Source organism: Rattus rattus, chromosome X, assembly GCF_011064425.1.
Source record: "Rattus rattus isolate New Zealand chromosome X, Rrattus_CSIRO_v1, whole genome shotgun sequence".
NCBI lineage: Eukaryota > Metazoa > Chordata > Mammalia > Rodentia > Muridae > Rattus > Rattus rattus.
The window spans coordinates 6363688-6386198 of NC_046172.1; the positions used below are offsets into that span (position 1 = coordinate 6363688).

At 40.5% G+C, this 22511-nt stretch overlaps 1 protein-coding gene across 1 annotated transcript in view; it reads left to right on the plus strand.

Annotated features, from left to right (window-relative positions):
* The window catches only part of Shroom2 (shroom family member 2), a 158040-nt gene extending 135534 nt beyond the window's left edge, over positions 1 to 22506 (plus strand). Inside the window, 7 exon segments of the mRNA XM_032889695.1 lie at positions 8426 to 8635; positions 11277 to 11822; positions 13393 to 13509; positions 13511 to 13553; positions 17959 to 18231; positions 19728 to 19841; positions 19843 to 22506. Coding sequence (XP_032745586.1) covers positions 8426 to 8635; positions 11277 to 11822; positions 13393 to 13509; positions 13511 to 13553; positions 17959 to 18231; positions 19728 to 19841; positions 19843 to 19995 — 1456 coding nt within the window. The 3' untranslated portion in view covers positions 19996 to 22506.
* Positions 22507 to 22511: the final 5 nt, after the last annotated feature.

The window sequence follows — 22511 nt, forward strand, 5'->3', positions numbered from 1 at the left end:
CATCAGATCTCATTACAGATGGTTGTGAGCCACCATGTAATTGCTGGGAATTGAACTCAGGTCCTCTGGAAGAACAGTCAGTGCTCTTAACCACTGAGCCATCTCTCCAGCCCCTGAGAACATAGCTTTTAATACCCACATGTAGTAGGCAGAAAAGTGGGAGAGAAGGAATTTGAGAGGAGAAGTTGTGAAAAACATATTCTTAGTTTTTTCCTTAACATCCAAATTGCTTGGAAGACTGGTTTTGAAATAAAATTGGAGAGGTGTCATCCTTCACTATTCAAACCCTCTGCCAGGCCTTCTGACTAAGTTTAAGAAGAGCCCAGTTTCTTACTACATCAAATCTTGGGACCAGGTATGAAGAGATAGAGCTACAGAAATGAGAAAGGCCTTGCCATAGAGTCTCAGAATGTGTGCTATAAAAACATACATAATTCACTGGGACACTTGAGCAGCAGTTACAGATTATAATCTCCAAATTCAGGCTGTTTTGTGCATAAGCGCATGATTGTGCACATGTATTTGTATGCATGTGAGGTGCACATGCATGTAGAGTCCAGAAGCCTATGTCAGTGTCTTTCTTGATCATTCTCCACCTTATTTTGAGACAGTCTCTTAACTTACAACTCATCAATATGATTCATCTGGCAGGCCAGTTGAGCTTCAGGGGATCCTCTTGTCTCCAACCCTACCCCCAACATTAGGGTTTTACACACACACACACACGCACGCACTTGCCACGCACGCACATGCACGCACACACACACCACACACCACACCACACACACACACACACACACACACACACACACACACACACATTGCCCAGCTTTTGCATAGATGCTGGTAATCCAAATGCAAGTCCTCATGTTTGCACAGCAGACATTTTCTCAGCCCACTCCCCTGTTTAAAAATGACTGTATAGTATTAAAAAGTCAGTGCCTGCTAATTTGGGTTTGCATCATCTGTGAGTGATGTGATTTCTCTTTTAATCCGTCTTCTCCCCAACCCATTTAACCACAAATGATTTATCATTTTTCTAACTCAACTTCATTACTACTTGGCATCTGAGTCTCTGTAAGCTAAAATGAAATCCCAAGGAAACTGCAAACCTTTTTATCCATCTGTGAAGACATTGAAAAAATAAAACTCATCTGGCTTTCTAAAGTAATTGCTTTTCCCACGTGGCATGAAAAACTCAGGCTGGCATAGAGAGAAAAGCTTTAGCCAGGAGGCATTGTAGTAAACACACGGCCAAAGTCAGGATGCTTCTGGGCTTGTGTTCTCCCCAAAGTACATCCAGCAAGACACAAGAGTTGGAAGACTGTCTATGGTAGTGTATGTCTGCTATCACAACTACTCAAGAAGTTCAGGCAGGCTTGCCTGGGCCACATGGAAAGTTTGAGATCAATCTTGACAGCAAAGTGAGACCTTGTCTTAAGCACCTCTCTCCTAAACCCCCAAATAAAAACACAGGAAACTGTTAAATGAAAAGATCCAAGAGTTTGAACAAAATTTGCAGAAATAGTTATCTTCCTTGTCATCATAAGCATAATGTATCCGTTATTATAGCAAGTATAGGTTAATCATCCCTAGTTCACAAACTTAAAATCTGAAAATCTTTTGAATTAGAAACAGTGCCCACATAACGCCACAAAAGACAAATTTCTACATTTGACCTCAACATTATACTAAATGCAGGTACACTAAGAATAGTATATTAAGATTATCTTTAAGCTCTGTGTGTGTGTGTGTGTGTGTGTGTGTGTGTGTGTGTATGTTTGTATGTGTGAAACATAAAATATATGTGTGTCTATAAATATAAGTGCATGGCAAAAGTTAGCATTATTGCATTCATGTTTATAATTAAGTTCGTGTGTGTGTGTGTGTGTGTGTATGAATGAAAATAGTCCAAAAAGTCTTTTAATTCCAAATTCAAATATGTCTTCCCCCAAACATTTGAAATAAGAGCTACTCAACCATGTTGTTTCCATGCCTAGAAACTGGACAGTCAGAGGATAATCAGACAGTCGTATTCTACAGCTGCTTGTACTCTGGAAAGTCTGATGATTAATTGGAATTTCTAAGATTGTAACTGGCATCATTAATCTTAAATGTTCGTGCTCTTTAAATGTTTCTGATGAACTCTGTGTTTTTGTTGATTGGTCAGTTGGTTTACTGACTGCCTCTTTGGTGCTCTAGTGCCATATACCACTTCATTTGACAGCTATGAGATGCTGTATTGATGGAAGAGCTTCCTGCTTATTCTTGAACAAAGAATTTATGTGACTGCTAAGACTTATCAGGAATGAGGGAAGGGTGGTGAGAAATACCAGGAGTTCACCTGGGAGACTTGTTTGTGGAATGGCTTAGGTGTCTTGTCTTCTAGCTGCCTGACTTCTATACAGAGATCTAACTGATATATCCTTCTAGGCTGTAGGACAGCTTAGTTATCTGTGATTGATGATGAATAAGTCTACTCTTTGCTGAATCACTTTTCTCTTTCCCACAGCTAGAGGAGGTATATTTCCTGGATGCCACATTCAAACTATAAATATGAAACTAAAGAGAACATGGGACTTAAGCAATGTTGACATTCTCCTTCATGGAAACGCAATGGTTTCCAAGGCAGGGATTCTGGGTTTCAGCCTAGTTGTTCTATGAGTTAATTAGGCACTTTGCAAACAAATTGGACAGCTAGCTCTCAAGTGTGACTCTCAGTATAGCCACAGTATAGAACTGCTCCCTATTCAGAGAGAGAGAGAGAGAGAGAGAGAGAGAGAGAGAGAGAGAGAGAGAGAGAGAGAGTGTGTGTGTGTGTGTGTGTGTGTGTGTGTGTGTGTGGTGGGTAGGTGGGCAGGCAGGTGGGTAGGTAGATAGGTGGGTGGGGGATGTGTTGATAATAGAAGTATAAGCCACATCACACATGTAAAGGTCAGAAGACAACCTTAGATAGTGGTCCTCACCTCCTACCTTTTTGTAAACAGATTCTCTTATTGTTTCACTGTTGCATATACCAGGCAACTATCACACAAACTTTTTAAGAATTCTCCTGTTCTCTGCCTCCCACCTCAACATGGAAGCAATGGAATTACTGGTTCTCAACACTTACACAGCAATTGCCTTAGCCACTGAGCCACTTCTTCAGCCTATATTGCTATTCATGACAGTTATACTGTAGATTACAGATATGTGTAAGGCATGTTAGCATTTTGTATCATGCTTTAATGAAAGGAAGAAATATCTCGGTGTCTTAGTTATTTTTCTATTATTGTACCAAAGCACCATGACCAAAGCAACCTATAAAATGAAGTGTTTAATTGTGGTTTAGGGGGTTAGAGTCCATGATAGTGAAACATAAGCATGGCAGCAGGAATATCTCAGAACTCACATGTTCATCTATAGTTAGGAGGCAGAGAGAGAACACACTGGGAACAGGCATGGGTCTTTTGAAACCTCAAAGCCTGCCCCCAGTGACACACCTCCTTCATCAAGGCCACATCTCCTAATCCTTCCTAAACAGTTCCACCAACTAGGAAACAAATATTCAAGTATGTAAGCATAGGAGGGCATTCAGATTCAAACCACCACACTCAGCGTTATCATCTGTTGAAAGTTTGTTCGTTCTGCCTGAGTTTTATATATTCTGTCCAGATTGTGTCATTTGTGTCTTAGAAAACACAATGTTGTATGGTGATTTTGTCATGGAGAACAATGGCTGGTTCTGTTCACCTACAGACCATCTGTTGCATCTGTCTTTTTAGATGCATAGCTCAGAAGAATTCCACACACATTCTCATATTGTGCCATAGGATCTCTGTGACTCAGCACTTATAGCTACCCAGTTAGCTAGTTATTAGTATGTTTTAGATGAGAATGAATCACTTACCCAGCCTAAATATCAGTGGCTAGGACTCACAGGGAAACAAAGTCCTTAAGTCATCTCATTATCTCGTGGGTTGCTGTTGTTGGTTTGGTTGGGGTTTTTTTCTGTCTCTATGGATATTCATTCCTCCCTCCTACCCTTGTCCCTTTCCTTCTTAGTTAAGGTCTCCATATTGCCAAGCTGTACTTGAACTCAGTATACAATCAAAGGATGATGCTGAATTCTTAATCTCCTGATCCTCCTACCTCTGTCCCCTAAGTGCTTGGATTATAGGCCTATTAGACTTTTATTTCAAAAGTATGAAAAAGAGGTAAGCCTGCTATTCAACAGGCTGAATCAGGAAAGATGGAAGGTACATGACCTACTTGGGCTATGAAATGAATTTAAGGACAATCTGAGCAGTTTACTTAGACCCTGACTTAAAATAAAAGGGAGAGGGGCAAAGATATAGCTTTAGTGATAGGGCAGATGCACAAAGCCCTGGTTCAAGTCTAGTCCCCCCCACCATCCCACCCCAAAAGGCTAGATAATTTAGGTATGTGCCTATAATCTCAGCACTTGGGAAGCTGAGGTAGAAGGATGGTCAGTTTGAGCCCAACATAGTATCAATTTTTGTGTCTACATATATACAGACACACATATACATGTATAACATACAATACAGTAGGGATACATAGGACAGCATACATACATATATGCCATATAAACACCACTGGCATACATGTACATTTACATAAATATCTGCACAGATGATATGCATAGCATATACAGTATACATCTATTTATAAATATGCCTATATTCAAACATATCACAGACATGCCATACTAGACTCTGCATTATATATCTCTTGGACACCATTAAAAACATTGATTTAATTTGGTTTCAACAGAACTCCAAATTGCTACATTTTAGTCCTTTCTTATTGTGTATATCTGTGGCCTGGTTTACTAGATTCTTACTAACTCCGATAGTTAAAATTAGTTGGTGATTTTATAATGTTGGTTCTGAAAGCTTGAACTGGAAAAGGGGCAAGAAAAAAAAGAGAAGGGCAGTTGTGAGTGACTAATGTGAGTGACTAATGCGTAGATTTTAAGCAACAAATTGGAGTTCATTTGATTCTGGTTATATAATACAGTGGCTATTTATCAAATAATACTAAGTACCAGGATCTTTTGACTGAGAGCATGGCTACTACATTTCAGCAACTGCAGGGAAAGCAGTTCATGTATATTCCAACTTTTATGAAGTGACGCAGGAAACAGCTAACACATGACTTGCTCTTCTCAGAATGCTTCCTCAGTTTGACAGCAGTTTAATGTCCTATAATGGGGGCCCTAGAAATTAAGATCCCTGAAGAAAATACCTTGCTGGGAATCAAAATGACCTTTACCTAAAGCCCTGGTTTATCTCCCTGTTCCTATAACTGGTACCACACAGCTCATATGTACACGTGCATATTTCTTGTCCTTTGTTTCTTCTTTTATGTAAATTAGGATACTGCTGTGAACGAGGTAGAGACATACTGAGAATTTCTTTTTCCCTGATTTTGTCCAGAAATATATTCCCTGATTTTGTCCAGAAATTCATTTTTCCATATATATTATATATAATGAATGAATGCGTGTGCTCACTGATTCAACTAAAAGTTCAGAAAGAACTAGGCTTTATGACTAGGAGCTGCACTAATCGGAGTTTTGCAACAAAAACAGTATTAATCTAAGTATTGTTCCCTAAACTGTCTACTACTCTGCTTAATATACTTTGGTGAAACTTCAAACTAGAAGCTTCTGTGAATGTCTGTATACTACAAATAGAAAATGGCACTTCTTTGAGATTTACTTGTCTCTTTGCTCTGGTAAGTTTAGTGCTTTTTGTTGCAGTTTGTTTTCTAAACAGTCTTTAATCTCCTGAGCAGTAACACAAGCGTGCCTGCCCTCCAAGATGGCTCACGAGGATCTAAGCCTCGTGTTTTGTTTTCTTGGTGATATCAGGAAAATTGGGGTCCCCTCATTAATAAAAGAATTAAGAATGGACTCAAACAGAAGCTTGAGGGCAATTTCATTCGACTTTAAAAGAAATGCAGGGCAGGCAAGCTATAAACTTAAGCAGCTATGCAGACAGGGGAGAATGGAGGAGAGAAAGAAAAAGCCACACTGATTGAGTTAAACCAGTATGGAGGTCAACCACATGGTGGGGAGCAGAGCTTTATAGAAAGGATGAAAAGAAGGGATATAGCTTAGTTGGTAGAGTATCTGCCTAGAAAGAATGAAAATGTCAAAAGTAGTAGAGAAAATATATTTAGTCTTTGGCCAACATTGAAAAGAGAAGACAAACAGCAAAAGAAAAAGTTACACCTAAGTCAGGCAGACCCTATAGAACCTCATAGCAGCTTGTAGGGACTACAATGGGGAGCAGGAATTCAGGGAAGGAAAAGTACATTATCTAATAAAAAAGCTATTTCTTCTATCATTTTTAGCACAATTTTAAGAAGAACCCACCCTCTTGAGGGATGGTTCCTTAGCTAGGTCAATAACCTGTCCATTAATGTTAAATCTCTACACAGGCCAAAGATTTCATCCTCTCTACCAGAGAAAATAATTTCCTCTGAGCCTTTATTGCTGCCATGTCATTAGAATATCAGTTTGTACCACCATTGCTAGTGGAGTTTAACTACTTCTGTTTGCAGGGATTCCGGGCAGCAGAGAGGCATTGGCTCTTCTCTATTCTGGAACATGTTAACCCAAGAAGGGACCTTCCCCTCCCATTTCCCCAGGACACAACAGGGTTATCATCCACAAGGCAGGGCGCCCTGCAGATCTCACCTACAATACCCTGATATTAGTATACATCACATGCAGATTGTAACAAGCTCAGAAGTTCAAGTACTCTAGGTATGAAACGGGATGGGTTCCTCTTTTCAGTGACTGGGATATATGCTCTCATTGCTACTTATACATGCTGCCCTTGTCTGAGTCAGTAGCAAAGTTTTCTTGGTAGTGTGCTCCTAACCCTACCCCTACCAACCAACCTAGGGCTCAAACTTAGGGCCTTGACATATTATGCAAGTATTCAACCACTGAGCTATATACTCTTATTCTATTCCTCAAAAATCAACTGATGTTTTTGAAACTACTCACTTTGTAATCCAGGCTGGCTTTTAACTAGATGCTTTCCTTCTGCATTGGCCTCTCAAATACTGGGATTATATGAAACACCATACCCAGCCCAGAAGTCAATTTTAGACTGAAAATTGCTCTTTTCCTTAAATCAGAGGTTTGTTTTTCTCCTTGGGCTTTGTTTGGTGTGGTGTGTTGGCAGAGTCACTGCACACTGAGTTGTTGCAAGTTTTCTAGTAGTCAACCCATAGGCTTTAAGAATGGCATAGACAATCATACATCCAGACCAGCTTCTATGTGTGTCATAGGCAGGCAGGCCTATGTATGTATGTATGTATGTATTTATGCATGTATGTGTGTGTGTGCATATATATATATATATATATATATGTGTGTGTGTGTGTGTGTGTGTGTGTGTGTGTGTATGTGTGTGTGTGTGTGTGTGTGTGTACATATATATGTTCATATGATATGATAGTAAAGGAAAAGCTCTGTAAGTCATAGCTGCTTCCAAAATGAGCAATTGTTCTTCTCATTTCTCAGGTCTAATTTTGGTTTTATGACTGAATTCATTCTTGGCCCATCTTAGAAAGGCCTATCCCTGTGTATATGAACATTTCCCATATGCCATTTAAAAATATTACAACTTGAAGTAAATAGTCCCAAATATATATTTGGATCTGAAATTTTTTACAAAATTATGATTTTTCTTTTTTTTAGAGAGGGTATTTACTTTATTTTTAGGGGGTTATTAAAGAAATATAGTTGGTATATATATATGTATGTCCATACCAGATCTATGTATACATGTCATTAATGCCTCATATTCCATATATAACATGTTCCACATATAGCCTAACATTTAACATGTATTACAGATCACAAGTGGCAGTGGGCACAGGTGTTAGAAAATGAGTAGTCTTTAAAGTGATCCAAGAGAAAAGATCCTATTTGGAATTTTTGCCTAATTTTTATTCCATCATCTTCTAGACAAGCTGATGCTCAGAATTAGGAAGTCAGTCTGAGAACATTGCAGGACCTACTGAAACAGAACTAGCTCACAGGTCAATCCCATATTGCCTGAATTGTCCCACTCCCAAGAAGACCCAGAGCTCCACAGGAGAGCCTGGACTAATCTGGAATATACATACTCAGAAAAGTACACACTGGCAGTCAGGACCCCAAGTCCAGGATCCCCTTTCACCCCTGCCTGCTCAGAAACACACTTTGTGGCCAATGAGCATGGCCCTGTACCCTAAAGAGGCAGCCTCACTTTAGAGGCCTTCACTGACTAATCTTGAGCCCAGGAAGTACTAGGGCCTAGACAGCACACCTTCCCCTGGCTGTCCACAAGTCCTTAACCAACATCATTTACTGAGTCCATGGATGTATATGTGTGATACAACTGGCCCTCTCTCACAGCTCCTCTGTGCTCAGCAGTGCCCAGCCGCAAGACAGCCAGCATGTGAATGAGGACCCAACTTCCCCTCAACCAGAAGCCCAGCTCTCGTCCAAGTGTCAACACTTACAGACATCAACCATGGAAACTTCTCGCTCCCCTTCACCTCAGTTTGCCCCACAGAAGCTGACAGACAAGCCTCCCCTGCTTATCCATGAAGACAATTCAGCAAGGTATTGTCCTGTGACAGCATGCTATGTATTTATCCCATGCAGGCTTCAAGTGTTTGTTGCTGGAGCCTTGCCGCAGCTTCAAACACTGGGGTAAAACTCGGTCATGGAAAATTGTGTGAACAATGAGACATGGCTCAAATGACCAGTTGTGATTTAGTGACATCATGATCCCCTTTGTCTGAACTTAATGCGTTTTCATTTGCCTTTCTCTCTGAAACATGCCTATTATGCATGTTTTGCTAGTGATCAAAATCAGATTTAGCCTAAGTATAAGATCTTTAGGTAAAGTTGAGTAATGTCCATTTATTTTCATAGTCTTTAAAATACTCCTCCCTCTGTTTTTGTTTGTTTGTTGAGACAGACCTTGCTGTATAACCTGGATTGGTCTTGAACCCACTATGTAGCCTAGACTGTCTATGTAACCTAACCTTTCTTTGAACTCCTTATCCTATTGCCTCTAACCTCCAAAGGGCTAAGATAGCCAAGGACTCTGAAAACTGAGCTACATCCTTGCTTCTCAACCTACCCCCATTAAATTCTGGAATAACTTGGATAGAAGGCCAAGAGCCATGGGTTATCTACCCCTTTTCAAGTTATTGGCCAGTGAGGTCTTATAGAATGAATATAACCATAATAGGTTATTGTTATTGCTCTTGGTTACCTTCCAGAACTTCATGCCTATTGCCTATTGTAGAAGACACCACATACTTGAATCATAAAACATGGAGAAAACAAGTTGGTAATGACATTAAAGCTTCATTCCCACTGGCTAGCTTTGATAGTATAAGAAGGTGTTGAGGATGATACTAGGGGAGTAATCAACAGCCTTACCCAGCTTTGAACTCTGGGAATTATAATAATAATGAACTGACAAGTGACAGGAATGTTAAGGGAGGATTTAAGACCTGTTTCACGAAGTGGAACTTATGTCTCCTACTGTTAACAGTGCCATATACTGTAGGAAAGAACTATTATAATTCTTCTATGTGGACATAGCATTAAACCCTCCCTTAAGTACTTGTCTGTATTGGGAGTTCAATGCCCATTTTCATAAGAATATTAAACAAGTCTGTATAGGTTAGTACATCTCATAACCTTCTTTTGTAATAGATAGCTATTAACACAGTGATCTACAACTTTAAAACATGCAGAAAATATGAAACCTAAGTTTTCAACGCTATATGGACTATCCATATCACACCTCCTCTTCCCAAAGTTCATTGATCCTTGTGGAAGAGTAGCAGAGGTAGTAAACAACTATAGTGAAACTGATTTCCAGACAGAATAGAGCACTTGTGCGCATGAGCTCACAGTGGTTTGACTGAATACACAAGGTCAAGCCACACAAATCCCAGCATAAACGGAAGTCAGGCTCACAAAGTCCCATCCCCTGTGTGAGAAGCTGTTGGCAGTCAGTGGCTGCTGGGAGAGGGAGTCAGTTCTCTTTCAAGATGTGGCCCATGAAAGGTTACCTATGCTCCATTAAATAGTCTTATACCTATGCACATACTAACAGCACTAAGTGAGCTCAGTAGTTTGAAAAAACAAAACCAAACACATAAAATTGAGAAGGAATAGTGGAGGCATGTGGGATGGATTTAATGAAAACATAAGTATGTATGAAGTTCTCAAACAATAAAAAATAAGTTTAGAAAGGACATCATTGATGTAATTGCATCTCTGTCTTAGTTAGGTTTCTTCTGCTATGATAAATACCATGACCAAAAGAAACTTGGGGATGAAAGGGTCACTTGCCCATCACAGTTTACAGTCCACCATTAAAGGAAGTCAGCAGAAACTGAAGCAAGAGACCTTGGAGGGAGAAACACTACTGTTGGCTTGCTCCCTGGGCATAATCAGCATGCTTTATTATACAACCCAGGACCTCCTGCCAAAGTGGGCTGGGTAACCCCCACATCAATCATTAATCATGAAAATGCTCCAAACTTGCCTATAGGCCAATCTGATGGAGGCATTTTCCAGTTGAGTTCCCAGTATAACGCATGGTATCTCTCAGAGGTGGCTTTAGGTATCAATATGTGGGAGACACATGGAACACATGACAAAACCGTAGAGTGGAACCTATAGGTGGAGGTGCTGCACAATAATTCTAAACACAGCAACTCTTAATATGTTTTTTAGGGCCATGGAGGAACACCCAGGCACCTCTAGTATGCAACAACCTACTTGTAGATTTGTGGTAATTCTGTCTACTGATAATTTTTTTCTACAAAGAGAGAATGAATAAATAGTGCTTGATGCACTTGTATTGCCCTCAGAATAAAAACAAGAAATCAAGGAGTATAGCCATAGCTCAGACCATAGAGCATTTGTCTTCCCAGTACAAGCCCTTGGGAGTTCAATGCCCATTTTCATAAGAAAACAAAAATGAATATTAAACAGGTCTCATGTCATTCAGGATCTCTTCGTCCAGTGCCTATAGCTGTGTGGCAGAGTTTGAGTTGGACTGCTGGTATCCAGAAACCATGTGAGAGGTCAGATGAGGACAATTTCCAACCTCTGCCTTGTCTTTCTATTTGGCTGGTTGACAGTGGGTCTTTGTGTTGTGGGATCCCTGTGTGAATCGTGGGTGGAAATCTGTGCATGTCAAGATTTCAGAGGACAGCCCTTGTCTTTGCAGAATCGAGCGGGTGATGGACAACAACACCACTGTGAAGATGGTGCCCATAAAAATTGTGCACTCAGAAAGCCAGCCTGAGAAGGAAAGCCGCCAGAGTCTCGCTTGCCCAGCCGAGCTGCCCGCACTGCCCAGTGGGCTGGAGAAGGACCAGATCAAGACACTGAGTACATCAGAGCAGTGCTACTCGCGCTTTTGTGTGTACACACGACAGGAGGTGGAAGCCCCTCATAGAGCCCGCCCTCCAGAGCCCCAGCCACCTAGCACCCCTGCACCTCCTGTCAGAGATAGCTGTTCCTCTCCTCCCTCACTCAACTATGGGAAGGTCAAGGAGAAGACCGTGGACGACTTGAAGTCTGAAGAATTAGCCAGAGAGATTGTGGGAAAGGACAAGTCTTTGGCTGACATCCTGGACCCCAGCATGAAAATCAAAACTACCATGGATCTGATGGAGGGAATTTTCCCCAAAGATGAGTACCTCCTAGAGGAAGCTCAGCAGCGGAGGAAGCTGCTCCCCAAAGTCCCCTCACCCAGAGTCACAGAGTACAAGTAAGTAGATGGCATACACCATAACGGCTTGTTTCTCAGTTCCTATCTTACAGGCTTAGAAGTGAAAGTAGGGACTTAGTGGTGTGTTCATATTCATGACTGCTTCTGCAGAGAGGTGATGGTTTGCCTTGGGGGGGTCCTCGGAATTTATCACTGTTTGGTAAGATTTAAAATTACCATACCTGGATTTTAGCAGAGGCAAGATGATGCCCACCACAGCAGCTAATGTCCTTAACTTAACAGCTGACATGATTCTGGCAGTACCCACAATCTCTCTCCAGTTTTGTCTGTCATACTGGAGAACAGGGCATTCCTGCCATCTAGTGGGAAGACTACTAAAGACTACTAAAGATCTTACAGTGCATGAGGCAGCCCCTCTGCTGATATGAGGCTGTCTACCCTGTCACCCATCTTGTGTCCATCATCTACTCTCTGTATTTAACATGCATATCATGTGCCTGTCCATTCATTTGTTTTTGAAGTAGGGTCTCTCTAAGAAGCTTGGGCTCCCTTAAACTCAGCCTTCTGAGTGCTAGATTTTTAGGATCTACCACCACACCTGCCTATCTCCCTTTCACCCCCTTCTTGATAATATTGAAATAGAACCCTGGTCCTCTTATATACTAAGTAAATTTGTCATCACTAAGTTATAAGCCACACCCATTTTATTTTGTTTTGAGACAAGTAGACTGGACTGACTTTGAACTTAAAGCCTTCCTGCCTTAGATTCCTGAGAGCTGACGTTGCACATATGTGCTACTACACGTGGCTGTTTATCTTAGGTTGGTCTATACAGCTATCACGTAATCTTTACATATATTTAATCTGTGTGTCTTTTGTCTACCTGCCTTTCACCTACTTTTAAAGCACATTACAAAGTCTGCCTCTAGTTGAAGAATGCTATATTGAACAGCATTTTCTTTCATTCAAGATGGATTTTGTGTGTTTAAATTTCAGCTACCTAGGGCTGAGCATGCACCTCAGAGGTTAAAGTACTTACCTAGAACGCGTAAGGCCTTGGATGTAATTGAAATTACTGATAGGATAAGAAAAGCAATTTCGCTCTCTGCAGGAGACATGTGACTATGTGACAGTGTGTAAAGACATTTTTCTTTGCTATATCTGGGGGGCATGCAGTTGGTATCTAGTATATGGAACCCGAAGGTTCTTTTCAAGATTCAGCAGAGCATAGGATGGCCCAACACACACACACACACACACACACACACACACACACACACACAAACAACATTTTTAAAAATTAAAACCCTGTAGCATGGGTTGGAGGCAACTGGGCATGAGAGTATTTGCCCAGTATGGAAGGTTTACAGTTTCTAACTTATTACTGAAAAACAATGGCAGCAATGAATAACAGTCTATGACTCTTGTGAGTATAAGTGGAGAAAGTTTTTTATTTTGTTTCTTAAAATATTTTGGGCTCAACTTTCTTTTCTCATTTCCCTAGCTCTTGTCCTTCTCTCAGTGCCATTTGTTACAACCTAGGTACTAGGTCCAAAAGTGTGCCTGTGTCACAGCTGATTAAAATTAAAATTTTGGCCTCTTCACCCAGGAAACAGGACCCAGGTATGCCAGGGGTTGTGTCCTTGGCCACAAATTCTACCTATTATAGCACATCAGCCCCCAAGGCAGAACTGCTTATCAAGATGAAGGACCTACAGGAGCCTGAGGTATTCAGCAGGTGACTTGGATCATGACCTTTCCATTAAGAAGGTAAGAAAGAAGCACAAATCTGATGTCAAGTCAATAGTTCCAACTCACAGCTATTAAGGTAGCTGAGGCAAGAGAATCATTTAAGGCCAGGAGTTCTGAACCAGCCTGGGAGAAATAGTAAAATCTGCCTTTATACAAACAAAATTCTCTGAGCATGGTGACTAATGCCTGTAATCTCAGTCAGGAGAGTGACAAGTTTCAGCCAGCCTGGGCTTTACAGTGAGATACTTCTTCAAAAAATAAAATAAAAACAAACAACCCTTTCCTCAAAATTGTATGCTGGGTCACTGAAAGGTAGCAGGATCACTCATTTGTCACCTCAGCACAGATGTATAGCATCTCTGAGGGCATTTGTGCTTGCTTTTCATGGAAGAAACGGGCATGAATAAGCTGTTCATGCTTAATTCTGTTCTAATCCTTCTACAAAACCCTTGAGGATCCAACTGTAGACAGACTAGAGAAAGGAGCCCTCTGTAAGGGACCCTATGTTCTCATAGGAATTATATAAGGCCACCAACAACAACAAAAAGATGTCTAACTGCCTGCTTTTGGAAATAGGTTTTATTGAAAACATAGTTATGTTCATTTGTTTACATATTAACTATCACTAACCATGTAACCTACAAGGAATAAAGTTTCTCCTCTCTAACCCATAATGGGAAAAGTTTGCCAACCCTTGTTATTCTACATCAGGTATCAGACAGTTGGAACAGGGTGAATAAATAGAAAGAAATAAGTGCCAGATTGTAGAGATCCAGAGCAATGTCAGAGCTCAAGCCCCAAAAATGAGTGCTGTGTGAGGGAAAAGTGAAGAAGGTGTAGATGCCCTGTGGGAAGAGCTTAGTGGTGTTTGGGCGAAGCAGCAGAAGATAAAGCTTCAGCTTTTTGAAGTAGGAAAGAAGGTTGGAAATTAATTCAGGATCTTATTATGTGGCACCCATGGCAGTCACTGCAAGGACAGTGTTACTTCTATTGCTGCCAACCTGGTAATTTGAAACATAGTATAGATTGATCTTAATTATGTTGAGAATGTTAGGAAGTGTCATGAACTATTTATACACTAAAAATCATTTCAGTGTAAAGAATGATACAGTTTTGTATTCTGGGAATTAAGTATAGAAGTGGGTGTTTGGTCGCTCAAAAGACCTTGAATTAGAGCATTATGTATTTTACTCTAGTTGCATGTCCATATTTTTAAAAACATCAACATCTTCAGTTGTTGACCTCATAAAACAGAAGTCACGAAATTTGAAGCATTTTAATTTAGGCCACACTGTACATAAAAAGAACTACTTTCTTTACAGTTAAGCCTTATTATTTTGTACTGCAATGCATTTAGAAGTGCATACCCTGGACAAGTTCATAGCCCATTGGGAGAATGCTTACCCAGCATATATTAGGCCCTGGATTCATTCTCTAACACAGTACCCTACAAAGTATATCAAAATATCTTTAAAATCCGGATGTGGTGGCACATATCTATAATCCTAGCATTCAAGAGGAAGAGGGGAAAGGATTAGCACAGGTTCAGGGTCATTCTGGGATACATAGCCAGCTTGTGCACCATCCAGGCCTACATAGCAAGTCTGTCTCAGAAATGACACCCCCAAAAAACAGTTTAAAAAATTGTCTCACCCACCTTGTCTGTGTAGTGTTCTACCTGTTTGCTCTGAAAGGCACCAGGTGCTAGAATACCATGTCACTAGAAGCAATTACTTTGAGTATAAGTGAATCACAGTTTGAACATTTTTTATGTTTTATTAATTTATTTTTGGACACAGACTCATATTATATAGCTCAGGCTCACCTATAACTTGTTATGTAGTCCAGGCTGGACTTGTTGTCCTCCTGTTTCAGCCTCCTGGGTTCTGAGATTACATACCTGCAACAACACACCCAGCCAGATTTACATTTTTAGATAGTAAAGATTAATTTGCCTATTCATCCACCTCATTCTCTACCCATGAATTATATCCCAATCCTTCTTTTAATTAAAACAAAAGAGTTTGTGTACATGAGGGGTAGGGTTCTTTGTGTGTGTTGAACACATCTTTGTATTTGGTATATTTACTTTAGTTTTTGAGACACAGTCTTACTACATAGCCTTGTCTGGCCTGGCACATCAAATGTAGCCCAGGGTGGTCTTAAATCTCTTATAGTCTTCTGCCTCAGCCACCTCAGTGCTAGACAGACATGAACAATTATATCCAGCTCCACATTTTATTTTTACTTTTGCTCTTTGAAAATCAATGCTTGATAACTAGAGAGATAGCTCTTGGGTAAAATGCTTGCTATTGAAGCATAATGATTGCAATTAATAACACAAATATAAATATATATATATATATATATATATATATATATATATATATATATATATAATGGGTGTGGCAGTCTGCCTATAATTCCAGTGTTTAGGAGACAAAGACGGACTCCACAGATCAAGCCGACAACATAGAATAACCAATTTGTTATTGTCTGGTTTCAAGTGAGAGACCCTGCTTCAATAAAATGACAATCAAGAATAACACTCATGTCAGTCTCTGACCTTTACATACATACATGCACATCATATACATATACAATGGATTCTGGGTACACCTATGATCCTAGCATTGAGGCTGAAACAGGAGGACCATAAATTGTAGGCCACCCTGAACTTTATAGAAAGACTATCTCAACAACAATAACAATAAAACACCAGAAATAAAATTATTGCTTTAAGGTTAGGGATATAGCTCAGTGACAGAGTACATGACTAACATGTAAGAGGTCCTGGGTTTGATCCCCAGGACTACACACAAAAATAAAAATAGCAGTAAAACATCCTTTCAATCAGTGCTTATCAACCTTCCTAACTGCTACCCTTCATACAGTTCCTCATGCTGTGGTGACTTTCAACCATAAAATTATTTTCATTGATACTCATAACTATAGTTTTACTACTGTTAGGAATCATAATGTAAATATCTGTGTTTTCTAATGGCAACACTTGTGAAAAGTTATTCTACCCACCCAAAGGAGTCACAACCCATAGAGTGAGAACCACTGCTTTAAATTGCTTTTGTAGCAGGTGGACTATAGTGTTATTGTTTACTGGTCCGTCTGAAGAAGATGGGGTTCAAAAACAATGCCTGGTGGTGGCTAAATCCACATTACCACACACTTAAAATGGTTAAAATAATAGGTCTGTATATTTTAGTGATGTGTGCCTAGGATGAATAAGGCCCAAAGTTATATCCCCAGCACTGCAAAAAAGAAATCAAACTTGAAATGGTTTCTGGTACATAAAATTTTCCATTGTAACATCTGGTCAGATCAAAGGCAGTAAATTGCACGGAAAGATGTCTCAGAACGTCACAGACATTCCCTTACATGTTACTTTCACCTTTTTTTTTTTGATGAGGTACTTGACAGACCACTTTAGAGAAGGACAATATCTTGTTAACCATGGTTTCATAGACTGAATACTCCCATAGTAGTATGACATGGTGGAGCAGAGCTGTTCAGCTCATCACAGCTAGGATGTAGAACAAAATAGCAATAGGAAGAACAAGATGCAGCGCCTCAGATCATGCCCATTGTGTCAGTCCTGCAACCAGTCTTCACATTTCACAGTTCCACTACCTCCCAATAGTTTTTTCTAATTCTGAAATGGTAGATGGATAAAAACACTAATTAGGTCAGAGCTTCAAGATCTAATAGTCTTTGAAAACATCCTTCTAGACACATTCTGACCTGTACTTCATGACTCTGCTAACAAGTTTTCAGTCTAGTCAAGGTGACAAGATTAACTGTCAGTGTTGTGATAAAGGTGTGTGCCGCCACTGCCCAGATCATTTATTTATTTTAATGGTGCTGAGCCTGGAACCCAAGACCTCTTAGATACTAGGCAAATACTTTATCACTGACCTATACACCAGCCCTCTTTTTGTTTTTTAATATATTTATATATACGCATCAGGGTTTATATATTCAGTAAGTACAAACAATTTCTTTTAACGTGTGTGTGTGTGTGTGTGTGTGTGTGTGTGTGTGTGTGTGTGTGTGTGTGTGTGTGTGTGTGTGTGTGTAGGGGGTGCATCCACATACCATAGCACATGTATGGAAGTTAGTACAATTGGTATGAGAATGGAACTCAAGTCATCAGACTTGGCAACCAGCACCTTTATCTGCTGAGCTACCTCTTTGGCGCATATAAACAAGGAAGCTTATATTTAACCAGGAGGCCTTCTCTTCCCACTGGTTTTATACACCGCTCCTGTTATTATTTGATTATGCAAAGACTAACACACCCAATCTGGCTAAATTCTGCCCCAGCTATATGTAATTTTGCTACACTTACTTTGAACACCAGATTGGGATCATCCTAACAAATGTCCCCATGCCTCCCTGTGCCCTACAGCAAGAGCTCATCGACAGTATCAGCCGCAAGCTGCAGGTGCTCCGAGAAGCACGTGAGAGTCTGCTAGAGGACATCCAAGCCAACAATGCTCTCGGGGATGAAGTGGAAGCCATTGTGAAAGATGTCTGCAAGCCCAATGAGTTTGACAAGTTCCGGATGTTCATTGGAGACCTGGACAAAGTGGTGAACCTCCTGCTGTCACTGTCAGGACGCCTGGCCCGTGTGGAAAATGCACTTAATAATTTAGATGACAGTCCTTCTCCTGGAGATCGGGTACATGCAAGCACATCTGTCTGGGAAATGGGAAGTGATGAGAATCCTTTCAGAGAGGCTGTGCTTAAAGTGTTAAGAAAGTCAGCTCTTAGAAGCCTCATACTATCTGCATGGCCTGCGTACTATCTAGAGTATGATACTCTGATACATCTGAGGCCCATTCTCTTGGTTTCCTTTCAAATGACAGAACAAGCTAAGGAGATGCAGGGAATCAAGAGCATTATAAGCATGAACCACCATGTGTACCCTCAGTTTTCTTGTACTCAGAAGAAAAGTATCTTCCTTACTGGCTTTATTTCATAGGTTATATTTTAGTCAAACTCTACATTCTTTACATACTGTGGAATTTAACATTGTTATTAAGGAAATACCTACCATACTCTCCTACCACTATCTCAGAAGCCTTCAGGAACCTATGTGGTTTCAACAGCCTGAAACACATTTATAGACCCAGTTAATGTCTGCTTATCTTCGATTGAGTAAGTAGGCCTTACGGCCTCTTTCCATGAAAATATCTTATTCGATTTGAGCTGGAGAAAGCAAAGTGCTCTCTAAAGTTTGTATGGTTGTGGGCATGCCAAAGAGAGTTTCTGGTTCAGGCCACATTCAGTAACAGGTAATAGCCCCTCTTTCCTGACCTCTTTCTCCGAGTCTCCATGTGAAGACATTGAATGCATTCATCTCTTTCTTTTCTTAGCTTCCTTCATCTTGGAATTGGTAGGGATTCTATTGTGTTTAAACGTAAGCAGTGATTGTGAATTTTATGTGTTAGAGACATGGTTGCCTGTCCCTCAACCCCAAGCAGGACACTGTAAGAAGTTAAGGGCTGTTCCATTACAAACATCCCAGCAATTCTGTCTTCTGTATCTTGCTTTTCTGGTCCTTTCTTTGTCTTTGTAGTACCTCTAGAATCAATCTTTGTGTGTATGTGTGTGTGTGTCTGCACATCCTTCTCCCTCTCCTCTTCTCCCTCTCATTCTACAGATTTTACTCATGGTCTCACTTAGACTAGGAAAACTCTCTACCACAGAGTTGTAGCCTCAATATTATTTGTGCTTTCTGCCCAGCCTCCTGAACAGCTGATATTACAAGCCTGTATCCCCAGGCTCACCTTTTTATAGTATTCCTCCTTTTCAATTTTGGGACTAACAGGCACCCAAAATCCTTTACCCCTTTGAAGCATGTCAGAATTTTGTAGTTGCTAGTCCCTGCTTTTAAGGCAAATGGGAAGAAGATGGCACAGTCAGTGAAAGGGAACCGAGATGACCTATGAGTGGCTTTTGGGAGGGGCAGGGAAGGAAGAACTGTAGAGAAGCTAGTCACAGTTACATGTAGACCACATCCTAGTCATTCCTATGGGGATCCCATGTGACTTCAACGTTTCCATGGATATCTATGAGATAAGTCTCCAAAAGCTGCAGTGGTTTTAAGGGGTTAGCTAGTCTCTGCTTCAGTCCTGCCTCAACTGGACTTTCTGTTTCCCTCTCCCTCAATAGCAGTCACTGTTGGAGAAACAGAGAGTCCTAACTCAGCAGCATGAGGACGCGAAGGAGCTTAAAGAGAACCTGGACCGTCGTGAGCGCATTGTGTTCGACATCCTGGCCACCTACCCTCAGCGAGGAGAACCTGGCTGACTATGAGCACTTCGTGAAGATGAAGTCAGCCCTCATCATTGAGCAGCGAGAGCTGGAAGATAAAATCCACCTGGGTGAAGAACAGCTCAAGTGTTTGTTTGACAGCCTGCAGCCTGAGAGAAGCAAATGAGCGGCCCATTCCTGCAGAAGGTGGACACAGAGCCTTGGAGATTAATGCCTAGGACTACAAGAAGAGTGAACCCAAGCCTATTTGCCCATCTCTGGAGAGTCACACTCTGGAGCCACAAGGCTAGTAAAAAAGCAATAATGTCCTGCTAGTATGTGATGATTTATTTATGATTTTCATTTCTGTTGGTTTGCTAAACATAGTTTCTCGTATCACATGTGATGTCAGAAAATGCCAGGTTTTGCTAGTCAACAAGGGTTCCCTAGCACTCCTTCGCAGCAGTGGCACCATTGTTCCTTCCTTGTGTAGATGCCAAATACATCCCTATGGTGCATGAGAGGAAAGACCCTTGTCATTTAGCCAGGCATGGGCTGCTGTGTTTTCTGTCCTTATTCATTTAACAATGTGAGCATTCATCATTCTGTCATCATGACATTCTCTGACCCAGTAAAAATCAGTGATGATAATTTATTGATGTGTGAAAAACATGAACAGGTTCCTAGTAGTTAAAAACTAACTTTAAAATGAACAACCTACATAATGAATTCATTCATTCCAAGATTAAAATGATCACATAACTTGTGTGCATATTTTGAAACACCCCATATAGCTAGTATCCTTTTGCCACATCTTAAATAATTTCTACCTAAGTGATATTAATTGGTCAAAAGTGTGTCTACTAACAGTGTTATTGCTTGCTCTTTATTTCCTGAGACCAATGAAATATTTTGAAGTTTCCTTCCCCAGAACACTAATTTGTGTACATGATCGTTAATAATGCATGATCTTTAATGATAATCGGTGGTTTATCTCTTTTTTTGTCTATTACCATGGGCCACATGCCACGTACCTTAAGACTTAAGATTCCATCCAATGGTCAGAGGTCCTGTGGAGTGACTACTGCTTACATTTGAAACAGAGTTTTGTCCTTGACAAATAGAGTGTTACTCATTAAAGCTACAATGTCATCCTGTTGGTTTCCAGTTGACAGGACAGAGATCGGGAAAAGACATTTGTAAATGGTGTCTGACTTGTTGCTCCTTTTGTGTTTGCTATTTGTTTTAGAAGAGTCTAACTCAGATTGGCTTCAAACTCCCTATGTAGTCCAGTGACCTTGAACTCCTGGCCCTCTTGCCTCTACTTCCTAATTTATGGGTTTAGCAGCATATCCTACTTCATGGCTTCATACATCTGATAAAGGATCTGTATAAAGAACTTCCAACACCCAATAGTAGGAATGGTTTGAAAAAAAAGTGGGCAAAAGACTTGACTAGACACTTCACCAAAGAGGATATATGTATGGCAGATAAACACATGAAAAAATGTTCAGTTACCAATGGCGTGTATAGCTTATGTTAAGTGTTTGTAGATTTGGTGTAGTTCAAATGCTGTTTATGTAACTAAATGCATGGTGAGTGATGAGCAAGTCCTCCTAGTGACTTGATATGTAGGCATCATTAGTCTTTGTTCTATCAAGGGATCATTTAATTCATATTTTCCCCGGAGATTGCAGCAGATACAAAGATTTCCCTCTCTTAGCAGTAGCCACACCTTTTCCAAAATACACATGCATACTTACATCCATGTGTATGTGCATGTGTTCACACTCCCACACACAGTTGTCTTAAAGGACCAGAATCTATGCTTCTTGAGCCAGAGGAACAGATATTGACAGCATAAGCTCTGGTGAAGATGACAGTGTCCTCCAAACAGCTGAGTCAAGATGGGCGAGCTTCTGTACTGCAGACCATGGATGGCATGGTTGAATGTGTATCACTGTCAGTCAAAAGAAAATCTTGCAAAAGTGTCAATTCCTATTAATTCCTATTAAATGAAGCTACGTCTGCCTATTGAAGTCCCTGATCTGCCACTGCAGCCTCTTCCTCCCAGTTCGTCATCCCTTGCTGTGAATGTGGATCATGTCAGAAAACATGATGCTGGCTCTCCACAAACTTTCCAAGGAATTGCAGACTATTTTGTTTTTAATTTACACCAAGCTATTTACCTGTGGTTCTTTATCCCCAAATACAGTGTTGTGGACATTTTAATGATGTGTATAACATGTGAGTAATGGAACTTTGTTTGTCTGTAACCTGCCTTTTCATGTTGCTTCAAGATTGTTATGGGAAACAGTACGTAGTGTTCAAGCATGCTTGTAATGAAACACATAACAATTATGACCTTCCTATCCATTCCCTGCTTGCCTGTTCCGTGTCTGATTAGCGGGGATCCAAGAATTCCAGAGAGTCCATATACATATGTCTATGAATTGTGATATTACTGCATAAGAAACAATCTGGTGCTAATGGTTGGTCCTTGGCATGCAAAGGCGTGGGCATGGGCACAGCTATGGAACTCTCTGTACATATACTGACCTTGCCTGTGGTCAGCTTTTGTGACTTTACCCTGAACTCTACCCTGGCAAATATGCACATTGATGCTTGATGCTTACCACTTATCAACATATCCTCTTGCTTGACCTTAACAAAATAAATAGTGTCTCTTCAAATGAAAGAAGA